This window comes from Salmo salar, chromosome ssa02 (genome assembly GCF_905237065.1).
Source record: "Salmo salar chromosome ssa02, Ssal_v3.1, whole genome shotgun sequence".
NCBI classification, from domain to species: Eukaryota; Metazoa; Chordata; class Actinopteri; order Salmoniformes; family Salmonidae; genus Salmo; species Salmo salar.
The window spans coordinates 55,496,318-55,509,992 of NC_059443.1; the positions used below are offsets into that span (position 1 = coordinate 55,496,318).

The following is a 13,675-nucleotide window of genomic DNA, read 5'->3' on the forward strand; positions in this document are numbered from 1 at the left end:
CACAGTGTGCCAGAGGCAGCAGCAGGCATCTGGGCCCTTTCTGGCAGACAGAGAGAGGGTTGGCAGGATACCCGGCGCCTGCCTCCATGCCTCTCTTCCCCCAACACGCACTGGGACTGCGCAATCAAAGACACAAAAAGAGAGAGGAGAGGGGAGGGAGGGAGAGTTGTCCATCTTTCCAACTATCCATCTCTTGCCTTTTCTACTGCTACTCTGTCATCCATTTCCACCCGAATAGACAGAGGCGAAACACAGTGAATAAAAAGAGGGAGGGAGATGAGCATTTTGTACCGCAACCTGGAGAGGCGGGGAATCAGGGATGAGGGATGGGCGGGGGTGTAAGGGGAGAGAAGCCAATGTCAGGCAAATCAGCAGGAGGAGACCCCCAATCTAGTATCTACCTGTCTGTTTGATGCGGCAGAGTGGATCCGCAATCGTTTCATCAGGCTTGGCCTCAGGAACGAAAAACCCTGTCATCCCTTCTTTTCCCTTCCTCCTCCTTCTTTCCCCAAGAACACCACCGCACTGCGCGAACCTCAATCGTTGATAAATCGCTGCCATCTGCCTCATTTCTCACAACCCGTCCCATGATAACCAGAACAATCGCTGAGCCCCCAAGAATGAGAGATGGATAGAGAGAGAGCGGAGGAATGTATAGAAGAGGAGTGGCAGGTAGTCTAGCAGTTAAGAGCGTTGGGCCAGTAACCGAAGGATGCTGGTTTGAATCCCCGAGCCAACTAGGTGAAAAATCTGTCTGTGCCCGAGAGCAATGCACTTAACCCTAATTTCTCCTGTAAGTCGCTCTGTATAAGAGCGTCTGCTAAATGACTAAAATGCAAATGTAAGGCGTGGAACAGTAAGGAGAGACAAGCATAGAGAAAATGTGTTTTTGAACAGATGGGAAGGGGAACTGAGGGAATCGGTGTGCAAAGGAAGTATAGAAGTGAGAGAGAAATAAAAGAAAAGACAAACTGTTGTTGCACTCTGAATTGTTGACAATAGCTGATTTTGTATCAGTTCAAGGTCAACACACTCTCTCACACACACATCAAAACACAGAAAGCCACTGGCATTGAGCATGAAAAAGTTTACTCAGCAAGTGTAAAATAATCGTGACACCCCACAGCTTGTGTGCTCACTCTTCACACTAAAAGTTATCAAGGACTCCAACAGATGTTTTGCCTGTTTCCGGCTAACTGGTGCGCCAACACAACTCAATGCAGCCCAATAGGCATCTGCTTGAATTTGGGTAAAAAAAATAACTTGTTTAAAACTCACAAATTATTTTTCCTAGATTGGGGATGCTTTGGGGATGCCTTTCTTCATGTTGAGAGTTAGTGAATGTTTTACTCTGAAATGTGTAAACATTCTGACCCATTGTGGCCTGGCTGGTGTAGAGGTAATGCCACGGTCTCCTGCACACAAGTCTACAGTGTCGGCATGCGTTCCAATTCAGCCTACTGTCCTTTGACACTACCTCCCTCTGTCTTTCCCCACTGTTATCCTCTCCATTGATGTACAGTGCCTTGCAAAAGTATTCATCCCCTTGGTGTTTTTCCTATTTTGTTGCATTACAACCTGTAATTTAAATAGATTTTTATTTGGATTTCATGTAATGGACATACACAAAATATTCCAAATTGGTGAAGTGAAATGAAAAAAATTACTTGTTTCAAACAATTAGAAAAAAATAAAAAAATGAAAAGTGGTGCGTGCATATGTATTCACCCACTTTGCTATGAAGCCCCTAAATAAGATCTTGTGCAATCAATTACCTTTTAATTAAGGTAATTAATCAATTAAGTCACATAATTAGATTGCACACAGGTGGACTTTATTTAACTAAATGTCACATCAGTATATACACACCTGTTCTGAAAGGCCCCAGAGTCTGCAACACCACTAAGCAAGGGGCACCACCAAGCAACATGCACCATGAAGACCAAGGAGCTCTCCAAACAGGTCAGGGACAAAGTTGTGGAGAAGTATGGATCAGGGTTGAGTTATAAAACAAATCATGAAACTGAAAGAAAAAAGAAATGGAATGAATATGGCACCACAACAAACCTGCCAAGAGAGGGCCGCCCACCAAAACTCACGGACCAGGCAAGGAGGGCATTAATCATAGAGGCAACAAAGAATAACCCTGAAGGAGCTGCAAAGCTCCACAGCGGAGATTGGAGTGTCTGTCCTTAGGACCACTTTAAGCCATACACTCCACAGAGCTGGGCTTCACAGAAGAGTTGCCAGAAAAAAGCCATTGCTTAAAGAAAAAAATAAGCAAACACGTTTGGTGTTCGCCAAAAGGCATGTGGGAGACTCCCCAAACATATGGAAGAAGGTACTCTGGTCAGATGAGACTAAAATAATTTTTTGGGCCATCAAGGAAAACGCTATGTCTGGCTCACCCGAGAACACCATCCCCGCAGTGAAGCAAGGTGGTGGCAGCATCGTACTGTGGGGATGTTTTTCATCAGCAGGGACTGGGAAACTGGTCAGAATTGAAGGAATGATGGATGGCGCTAAATACAGGGAAATTCTTGAGGGAAACATGTGACAGTCTTCCAGAGATTTGAGACTGGGACGGAGGTTCACCTTCCAGCAGGACAATGACCCTAAGCATACTGCTAAAGCAACACTCGAGTGGTTTAAGGGGAAACATTTAAATGTCTTGGAATGGCCTAGTCAAAGCCCAGACCTCAATCCAAATGAGAATCTGTGGTATGACTTAAAGATTGCTGTACAACAGCAGAACCCTCCAACTTGAAGGAGCTGGAGCAGTTTTGCCTTGAAGAATGGGCAAAAAACCCTGTGGCTTGATGTTCCAAGCTTATAGAGACATACCCCAAGAGATTTGCAGCTATATTTGCTGCAAAAGGTGGCTCTACAAAGTATTGACTTTGGGGGGGTGAATAGTAATGCACACTCAAGGTTTCAGTTTTTTTCGTCTTATTTCTTGTTTGTTTCACACAAAAAAATATATATTTTGCATCTTCAAAGTGGTAGGCATGTTGTGTAAATCAAATGATACAAACCCCCCAAAAATCTATTTTAATTCCAGGTTGTAAGGCAACAAAATAGGAAAAATGCCAAGGGGGTGAATACTTTTGCAAGCCACTGTACCTATCAGGAGTTGACCTTTCCTTCTGGTTCTGTCCATTCCAGAGGAGAGTGGAAGAGGCACCTTGGGTCAGAAGCCAGAGAAGGTCAGTCATAGTTTAGGGTTGGCAAAGGTTCCTCTAGGTTTTCACCCAAAAGGAGAAAATAAAGATTCCAGAAGTTCTAACAGTTTTATACGCAGCTGTTTGCAGCTGAACTTTCATGCCCCACTGTTCATCTAAAATAAAACAACATCTAACAGTTCTGATCAGCAGTCCAGAGAGCTGTTATTGATAGATGCCTTGGCAGAGATGGGCTGACACAGGTAAACATCTGAGATGGATGGCCTTATTTGTCTTTTAAGAGAACCGACTTTACCTCCTCCCTTGACTTTACTCTCTGCCTCTGTTCAGGTGCGAAGTGCCAACGCCTGCCTCTGCCTCCCCTGCCTCTCCTTCCACTGCGAGCACAAATACCCATACCTTGCTCTAAAATGGAAAATCAATGGAGCTTCTATGGGCAAATCAATACAGACCGATCTGTTGCAATAAGGATGAATCAGCCTTGAGATGGGAGAGGAGATGCATCATGGGATGCGTTTTTAGATTTTACATTAGGCCGAGAGGAACTGACTGTGAGGTCCAGCCATTCCTTTTGATTTCAGTCACTTAGTGTCTCTTCAGTAAGCTACAGTGCTGTTTAGTTACTCTTTTGGCTCAGCTTGTTCTACCATTAGCGATTATGCTACCATACAGTATGCCTCAGTGTTAGCGATGATGCTACCATACAGTCTGCCTCAGTGTTAGCGATGATGCTGCCATACGGTATTGCTCAGTGTTAGCAATGATGCTACCATACAGTATTGCTCAGTGTTAGTGATTATGCTACCATGAGTGTGCCTCAGTGTTAGCGATGATGCTACCATACAGTGTGCCTCAGTGTTAGCGATGATGCTACCATGCAGTGTGCCTCAGTGTTAGGGACGATGCAGTGTGCCTCGGTGTTAGCGATGATGCTACCATGCAGTGTCCCTCTGTGTTAGCGATTATGATACCGTACAGTGTGCCTCAGTATTAGCGATTATGCTACCGTACAGTATGCCTCAGTGTTAGCAATGATGCTACCGTACAGTGTGCCTCAGTATTAGCGATTATGCTACCGTATACAGGATGCCTCAGTGTTAGCAATGATGCTACCGTACAGTGTGCCTCAGTATTAGCGATTATGCTACCATACAGTAGGATTCCGAATTAGCTGTGTTGTCTTTTCTTCTCTAGTGTTGAACCACCGTTTGAAATATTAGACTCCATAAAGACACAACAAAACCACCTTCCAAAAGAAATTGCAGCTCATCATCTTTCTGTCTATCGCCAACTCCTACGGGTGCCTGTGTCGCTCCGAATATCGGCACACGTTCCATTATCATCTCTCGGGCCTTCCTTCCGTCGTCATAGTTTACACTTTCAGAAATCAAATCCGTTTTGCTTGCTGATTTGGGAATTATAGAGATTTAAATGCTGAGTTGTATCTACTAACTAGCCGTTGAGGACATGTAGCTATTTAGTGTAGTGAGCTCTGAGCTGCCAGTAGTGACTGGCCGTCTTCATTGCCCTCAGTATTTACTGGCCTGAGTGTGTGTTGTACGTGTGTGTGCCTGCGTGCGAGAGAGTGTTTGTCCATGGATATGAATGATTGAGCCAGTTGTGTGTGGGTGCGGGGAGGCTCTTAATCAGACATCCCTGACAACAGATGAATATGGATGTGCCTTGAGAGAGCATCAAATAGTCATTTACACCCTGGCGCTTTATAGTGCCTCGCCACAACCAACCAACCAGGACATCACTCGCAGCTATTATCACAAACACACACAGAAACAGATACCCAAAGGTACGCACTGCATACACACGTTCGTAAATCCACTCGCATGCTTATACATCCACCGGCTATACACATCATCTGGCGTGCAATCCCACAGGAAATCACGAGTGCAGACAGTCAGTCATAAAATCAACACCATGATCGGCTCACTCTCCTGGTCTCACTCCCCTTGTATGGTGTTGAGTCAGAGGTGTTCTACACCATCCACTGAACTGATGCTGTGAAGAGACAGAGACATCAGTAGGTAGATGACCTCCTCACCCGTACCCGTTCCAAATGGTGAGGAGGTCTATGATCATGCATGTGTATGTGTGTGTGCCTTTGCCTCTGTATTAGTGTGTGTGTGTGTGTGTATGTGTGTTTTCTACTCCACCTGCTTACCCCAACACTGTGATTCACGGTGCCGGTAACACTTTCCCTCCCTCCATCCTTCCTCCGCCCACTGTGAGCCCATCCCTCAGTCTGGCCCAATGGTCATGAGCCTCCATAGAAACACAACCACAATATCTCCTCCCAAACTCATTTACTACAAATAATGGGAGTGAATCTGCGAGCTAAATCATAGTGAGTCAGATCTGTTTGGATAGGCTGAGACTGATAGGTCCATCTATGGGGTACCACTGGATCCCTCGTAATGTGTGCCCACAGACTCGCTTGTAATGTATTAGTGTGTGTATGCCAATGCGATCGAAGTCTTTGAAGTCTGTGTTTAGTGCAGTGGGATTCATTGTATCTTTGTTTCTTTTTTCTCTCTACCTTTCTTTCTTCCCCTCTCTCTCCGCACTCTATCTCTCTCTCTCTTCCCCTCTCACTCTCTTCCCCTCTCTCTCACTCTCTTCCCCTCTCTCTCACTCTCTTCCTCTCTCTCTCTCTCTTCCTCTCTCTCTCTCTTCCCCTCTCTCTCTCTCTCTCTCTCTCTCTCTCTCTCTCTCTCTCTCTCTCTCTCTCTCTCTTCCCCTCTCTCTCTCACTCTCTTCCCCTCTCTCTCACTCTCTTCCCCTCTCTCTCTCTCTTCCCCTCTCACTACCCCCCTCTCTCTCACTCTCTTCCACTCTCTCACTCTCTTCCCCTCTCTCTATCATTTTATTACACTCTCCCTCTCTCCTGCTGCTGTATGTAATATGATGCCTTCCAGGGTCACAGAGCCCAGCGGTTTCATGTCAGACAGACCGCTTCACACGGCCGCACTGAGCAGAGCTCTCCTTCTCTCCCTTGCACACAGCTTTTTTTTATCTCTCTCTGCCCTTTTGTTCCTGCCCTCCCACCTAGCTCTCTTTCACTCGTCTTTCTGTCCCTGCTGTCTTTCGCCTCCTCCCGACGCTTTCAATCCTTCTCACTATCCCTCTCTCTGTTTTTCCTCTCTCTCTCACTCTCTCTGTTTTCCCTCTCTCTCCCACTCTCTCTCCCCCTCTCTCTCTCTGTTGTTCCTCTCTCTCCTCCCTGTCTCTCTGTTTTCCCTCTCTCTCCCACTCTCTCTCCCCCTCTCTCTCTCTGTTTTTCCTCTCTCTCCTCCCTGTCTCTCTGTTTTTCCCTCTCTCTCCCCCCCTCTCTCTCTGTTTTTCCTCTCTCCTCCCTGTCTCTCTGTTTTTCCCTCTCTCTCCCCCTCTCTCTCTCTCTGTTTTTCCTCTCTCTCCTCCTCTCTCTCTCTGTTTCCTCTCTCCCCCTCTCTCTCTCTGTTTTCCCTCTCTCTCTCGGTCTCGTATTCACCTTGAACAACTTCATAAGCATCATGCTGAGTGAACAACACTAAAGCTAAACTCAAACGCATCAAACCCTAGAGCTGAACACCTTAACTCCACTTGTCCCTGTTCAGTGTTATGCATCTAGCATCTCCTCGCTACCCTTGCAACGATAAAAGGACATTAACACACACACACCCACGCTCTCACACACAGATTCACACACTCCGTGAGAGAGCGTGGTCCCACGGGGACAGCTGGAGGAGGGTGTGTGTGGATAGTGTGGCAGTACTGTAGTCCGGGGCCGGATGCAGAGAGCCCAGTTGTTCTTGTCACACCGCCACCTCTTCATCAATCTTGTCACAGTTAGCGTCAGACAGTGTCAGACCAGTCCCAGGGCACACACACACACACAAGGATTATTATATACACACACACACACAAATATTATGCAGGTACACACACACACACAAATGTTACGCACGCACACACACACACACACACACACAGTACACACAGAGATGCGAAGCCGTAAACGTCACACCACCATATTCACAACACCCGCACAAACACACCACTTCTAGCTATTTTGATGACACTTAGGTGTGCACCCCATTTTCCCTGAGCACTTGTTATATTACGATGCGTATCTAGCTGTATGAATGATCCTGTACCTTGGTCGTGATCATTCTAGCTAGTTGTTATTGAGCTCAAGTGTTTATTACAAGGACAGCAGGAGAAATGAGGGCAGAGCTTGTTCAATATATTTACCTGGGAAAACATGTACGGTGAAACTCCACTCAAAACATTATTATACAACTCCCTCAGCAAGGATACGGTCTGTGACCAAAACAAATTATGGAAGTGAAGTGAAATTGAGATCAACAGACGAAGCTGGTTCCTTGTTGCATATTTTCAAAATCACTCTCCATTTCGGTGTCTGGGACCTTAAAGTGTCTCAGGTGTTTGTATACAAGGTTTTGATTGGATTAAAATTAAAGGACCCAGGTGGTGATGCAATATTATCGGCAATGTTCAACAGTGTTGCATGGACACGTACCACCTTCTGCTCAGTCATCCAATCAGTGGCTAACTGTGTGTATGGGTGTGTAGTTTTGTGTGTGTGTACCTGCTTGTGTGTGTGTATGATGGCATATCCAGTATGTGCCATGGAAATAGAGATCTCTGGGCCATGGCCTTTCCCCCACTCCCCCCGCCCCTCTTCCTCTCCCCCCTCCTCCCCTACACAAAGGCCAGCCATCATGTCATGCATCACCGTATTCCCCCTCACCCCGGCAGGCCCCATACAACATGATTCATCCCCCAACGAGGTGAGGTGTGACTGGGAGATTATTAATACTGAAGGGCAGAGCTCGCGAAGAGATGAACCGTCGCCCGCCCTGACTGCCTGACTACCTGCAGAGGAAATGGGAAAATATTGCAAATGTTTATGGGGGGTGTGTGCGTGTGTGTGTGGCGTCTCATATTTGTAATGCAGGATGCAGGGCTGGGCCAGCCTGCTGTATAGTCTGGTAATGTCTGAGCATGGATAAACAGAACCCCATTTACTGTGGAGAAAATGTGCTGACTCCAGCAATGTGATACGGTGTGGGTGTTTGTGTGGCGGTGTGTGTGTTTATGTGCAGGGGGGATTGTGAGTGTGTCTTGGGAGGATGTTTGTGTGTGGGCGGGGGGGTGGGGACAGGAAGGGGGGTTCATGTGTGAATTTATGTGCCCATGCACACATTTTTGAGTTGACAATCCATATGTGTGTGTGCTTATTTTGTCATTGACATAGTATGAGTTTTGAGTGCAGCAAGTTGTAAACTCCCATCTGGCAGATGCGAGTGCACTGTAGGCAAATGTGTGTGTGTGCTGTTTGTGTCTGTGTGTGTGTTTGTGTGTGTGTGTGTGTGTGTGTGTGTGTGTGTGTGTGTGTGTGTGTGTGTGTGTAGTACTTTTGGTCAGGGTGTGATTTGGGTGGGCATTCTATGTCCTTTTTTCTATGCTTTGTAATTCTTTGTTTTGGCCTGGTATGGCTCTCAATCAGGAACAGCTGTACTTCGTTGTCGCTGATTGGGAGTCATACTTAGGCAGCCTGTTTTCCTTTGGGGTTTGTGGGTAGTTAATTTCTGTTTAGTGTGTTAGGATACCTGACAGGACTGTTTGGCGGTCGTTTGTTTTTTCTTTGTGAAGTGCCTTTTTTCATCCAAAATAAAAGATGAACAAATTCCACACTGCACCTTGGTCCTCTTCTTCCAAAGACAGCCGTTACAGTACCTGTGTGACGACAGGGCCATCTCATTGTCTCCCTCTCTCCAGTGAGTTATCTGCCCCTGTGACACCTCCGCTCCAAATCAATAACTCCATCTCTGCCTGGTCATGTCTGCCATTGAACCGTGCCCCATGTGTTATACTGACTTTGAAAACTATATCAAAGGATGCGTTTCACACTTTCATTCACTTTTGAAAATATTATTTTCTCCAATAGGCCTTTGAATTTAATTGCTGGCAAAGCAGTTTTCTATTTTCAATGGAAGATGTCAAGGTGCAAGTCATGTGGTTAGCTAATAGATATGTGTACCAGTAAAGACAACTGTAGTATAGTTTTATGATGGGGTTAACAAGCTAAGACCACGTTGGAAAGGGGAAGCTAACCTCCGAAATGCGTTTTCACATCTCTAAAGCTGTGTGCCACTGGTGAGGAGGAAAAGTGTGACAAACGATAATCAGAATGATTGGTGGAAGTGCCCAACAGTCTCACAGAGGAAAAGGGGACCGATCAGCATCACAAACTCTTATACAACTGCCTCAGCAAGTGAAGCAGTGTGGTTGTTCTTGTCAGAATGTTTCTATGTAGGATTATTTTTGTTATGATTACTCAGTCCCATGCACATCCCATTGAAGCTTTCACAAACGCTACTTCCCCCTCTTTATCAGAATAGTAACTTATCTTTACCAAAGAGAGTTTTGTTCTGCAACCTCTGATTACCCTCCTGACACTAATCAGTCAGCGCTACTCTATGACACCCTCACACAGGAAGTGACCCTTTAAACCTTGACACTACTCCTGATGCAACTCCAGGTAATGGAAGGTAGAGCTGGAGGTGTGGGCTGCGTCCAAAATGTCACCCTATTCCCTATAGTGCACTACTTTTCACCAGGTCCCATAGGGCTTTGGTCAAAAGTAGTGCACTATATATGGAATAGGGTGCCACTCGTGGTGAGAGCTTATGTGAGGTGTAGTGTGACAGAGAACAGAGAGGACTACTTCCTGTATCCTGTTACTGAAGGAAATGTGTTTTCACACAATGGAGTGAATGGAGGTGAGTCATGGCCAGCTGAGAGATTCAGATCCGCTCTGCATTCAGACATAACAGCAGCGATCCCACTCACATGTTGTTCACTCCTTGTTCACTCACACTGTCCATCCCCGCACTCGCCCTGAAGAGCGTGTCACCAGTCCGGTGCAACCTGTGCCGGCCCCACGCATCAGGCCTCCAGTGCGCCTCCCCAGTCCGGTACATCCTGTGCCTGCTCCTCGCACTCGCCCTGAAGTGCGTGTCACCAGTCCAGAGCCTCCGGCGACGGTCCCCAGTCCAGAGCTTCCGGCGACGGCCCCCAGTCCAGAGCTTCCGGCGACTGTCCCCAGTCCAGAGCTTCCGGCGACTGTCCCCAGTCCAGAGCTTCCGGCGACGGTCCCCAGTCCAGAGCTTCCGGCGACTGTCCCCAGTCCAGAGCTTCCGGCGACTGTCCCCAGTCCAGAGCTTCCGGCGACTGTCCCCAGTCCAGAGCTTCCGGCGACGGTCCCCAGTCCAGAGCTTCCGGCGACTGTCCCCAGTCCAGAGCTTCCGGCGACGGTCCCCAGTCCAGAGCTTCCGGCGACGGCCCCCAGTCCAGAGCTTCCGGCGACTGTCCCCAGTCCAGAGCTTCCGGCGACGGTCCCCAGTCCAGAGCTTCCGGCGACGGTCCACAGTCCGGAACCTCCTACGACGGTCCACAGTCCAGAACCCCCTACGACGGTCCACAGTCCGGAACCCCCTACGACGGTCCACATTCCGGAACCCCCTGCGACGGTCCACAGTCCGGAACCCCCTGCGACGGTCCACAGTCCGGAACCCCCTGCGACGGTCCACAGTCCGGAACCCCCTGCGACGGTCCACAGTCCGGAACCCCCTGCGACGGTCCACAGTCCGGAACCCCCTGCGACGGTCAACGTTCCGGAGCCTCCAGCGAGGGTCAACGGTCCGGAGCTCCCAGGCACGGTGTCCAGTCCAACTCCAAGGCCGGAGCCTTCCTCTGCGCCGGTGCCCAGTCCAGGCACGGCGTCCAGTCCTGCTCCCTGGCAGGAGCTTTCCTCTGTGCCGGTGCCCAGTCCAGGCACGGCGTCCCACCCAGCTCCATGGCCGGAGCCCTCCTTTGCGCCGATGCCCAGTCCAGGCACGGCGTTCAGCCCGGCGCCATGGCCGGATCCGGGGTCTGGGCGGGGGCTAAGACCTGCACCGAGCCGACCGACACTAATCACCCCCCCTACCCTCCCCAGTTGGTTTCAGGTTTTGCAGCCGGAGTCCGCACCTTTGGGGGGGGTACTGTCATGACTAGGGGGTGTTCTAGGTTTATTATTTCTATGCTGGTGTGCTTGGTATGGTTCCCAATTAGAGGCAGCTGGTAATCGTTGCCTCTAATTGGGGATCATATTTAGGCAGCCATTTCCCCACTGTGTTTTGTAGGATCTTGTTTATGTGTAGTTGCCTGTGAGCACTCCGTAGCTTCACGTGTCGTGTATTCTTTGGTGTTTTTTTGCGGTTGACTTATAATAAAAATATGTCGAACCGATATCACGCTGCGCTTTGGTCTGAATGTTCCTACGACGATCGTGACACTCTCCCCTCAGGAGACACAGCAGGGTCTCCTCTCCGTCTGTCTACCGCTGACCTGGGGTCAGCTTTCTGTGATGTCTCCTCTCAGTCTCCCATTATAGGTCTATTATCTATTATGCTCTGTCTGTTATCACCTGGTCAGCACATTGACCCCTTACAGTGTCTGATTGTAATGGACAGCAACCCTGATCCCATTCATTTCCCCTTTCTCCTTTTCTGTCTTTCTCCTTCTTCGTCTCTCTCCCTCCCTCCCTTCCTCTCTCTCTCACTCTCTTCTCTCTCTAGTTTAATGGAATTGTCTTCTCAGGCGAAATCAGTGCAAATTGCATATTAGCTCACTGTAAGCCCTGGCGGATACTATTGAAGGTTATAATAGCTGGTATACCAGACCAGATCCTGATACTATTAAAGGTTATAATAGCTGGTATACCAGGCCAGATACTGATACTATTGAAGGTTATAATAGCTGGTATACCAGGCCAGATCCTGATACTATTGAAGGTTACGATAGCTGGTATACCAGGCCAGATCCTGATACTATTGAAGGTTATAATAGCTGGTATACCAGGCCAGATCCTGATACTATTGAAGGTTACAATAGCTGGTATACCAGGCCAGCTCCTGATACTATTGAAGGTTATAATAGCTGGTATACCAGGCCAGATCCTGATACTATTGAAGGTTATAATAGCTGGTATACCAGGCCAGATCCTGATACTATTGAAGGTTATGATAGCTGGTATACCAGGCCAGCTCCTGATACTATTGAAGGTTATAATAGCTGGTATACCAGGCCAGATCCTGATACTATTGAAGGTTACAATAGCTGGTATACCAGGCCAGCTCCTGATACTATTGAAGGTTACGATAGCTGGTATACCAGGCCAGATCCTGATACTATTGAAGGTTATAATAGCTGGTATACCAGGCCAGCTCCTGATACTATTGAAGGTTACGATAGCTGGTATACCAGGCCAGCTCCTGATACTATTGAAGGTTACGATAGCTGGTATACCAGGCCAGATCCTGATACTATTGAAGGTTATAATAGCTGGTATACCAGGCCAGATCCTGATACTATTGAAGGTTATAATAGCTGGTATACCAGGCCAGCTCCTGATACTATTGAAGGTTACGATAGCTGGTATACCAGGCCAGCTCCTGATACTATTGAAGGTTACGATAGCTGGTATACCAGGCCAGATCCTGATACTATTGAAGGTTACGATAGCTGGTATACCAGGCCAGCTCCTGATACTATTGAAGGTTATGATAGCTGGTATACCAGGCCAGCTCCTGATACTATTGAAGGTAACAATAGCTGGTATACCAGGCCAGATCCTGATACTATTGAAGGTTACGATAGCTGGTATACCAGGCCAGATCCTGATATTATTGAAGGTTACGATAACTGGTATACCAGGCCAGCTCCTGATACTATTGCTAATGTCTGAAGAGACTTTGGAAATACTTTACTATTTGGGGATGTTGTCTGTTGTAGAATGTGTCATGATATGCAAAGCTGATATACTAATCTCAACTCTTTCTCTCTCCTCAGTGCTGGGAAGTGGACACATCATGAAATGCAAAACACAACAGTGATGCCTAACAAGAAGATACCCAAAGAGCCTTCAACGTGCCTGTTAGTGTGTGAATGTGTTTTTGTGTGTGAGAGAGTGAGTGGGTGCATGAGAGAGATTTACATGAGATTTATAGTGTTTTTATGCATTCTCTTTATATCCACAGTATAGTCTATGGGTATTTTTAAGAATAGAAGAATATATTTATATACTGTACTCATGTTTTGGGCTCTTTTTACACAGAGATGCTTTTTATCCTGTAAATAAACCCCAACTGAGCCCTGAATTTATTTATACCACTCTTTATTAACATTTTGGGGGTCAGAGCCAAAGATGTACAGAATTCAGCTAACTTTTCCCCATGTTAGCAAGCTGAGTTGTACAGTAGTTGTACAGTGAGAGGAGTGACGCAAACACTAACTTTTCCCAATTGATTTACAGTATCTGTGGCTCTGTCTGGTTGAGGTGAGAGGGGTTGTTGTAAGTCATTATAGACTTAGGAGTGACTCACACACTTCTTACATCACATCTCTGTGCGGGTGTGTGTGTGTGCATGTGC

The 13,675-nt window shown here is 47.3% G+C and overlaps 1 protein-coding gene across 17 annotated transcripts in view; it reads left to right on the top strand.

The window, feature by feature from the left end:
- LOC106588153 (endonuclease V) overlaps nt 1–13,402 on the top strand; it is a 48,655-nt gene extending 35,253 nt beyond the window's left edge. For 15 of the 17 annotated variants that reach the window (XR_006761525.1, XR_006761526.1, XR_006761531.1 and 12 more), the window contains one exon: nt 13,095–13,402. Coding sequence is in view for 1 of the 17 variants with exons in the window: in XM_014176896.2 (XP_014032371.2) it covers nt 13,095–13,118 (24 nt within the window). In the remaining 16 variants the exon portion in view is untranslated. Of the gene's footprint in view, nt 1–7,955; nt 8,331–13,094 lie in introns of those variants that run through there. The other 2 variants (XM_014176865.2, XM_014176879.2) reach the window with 1 other exon arrangement.
- Nucleotides 13,403–13,675: the final 273 nt, after the last annotated feature.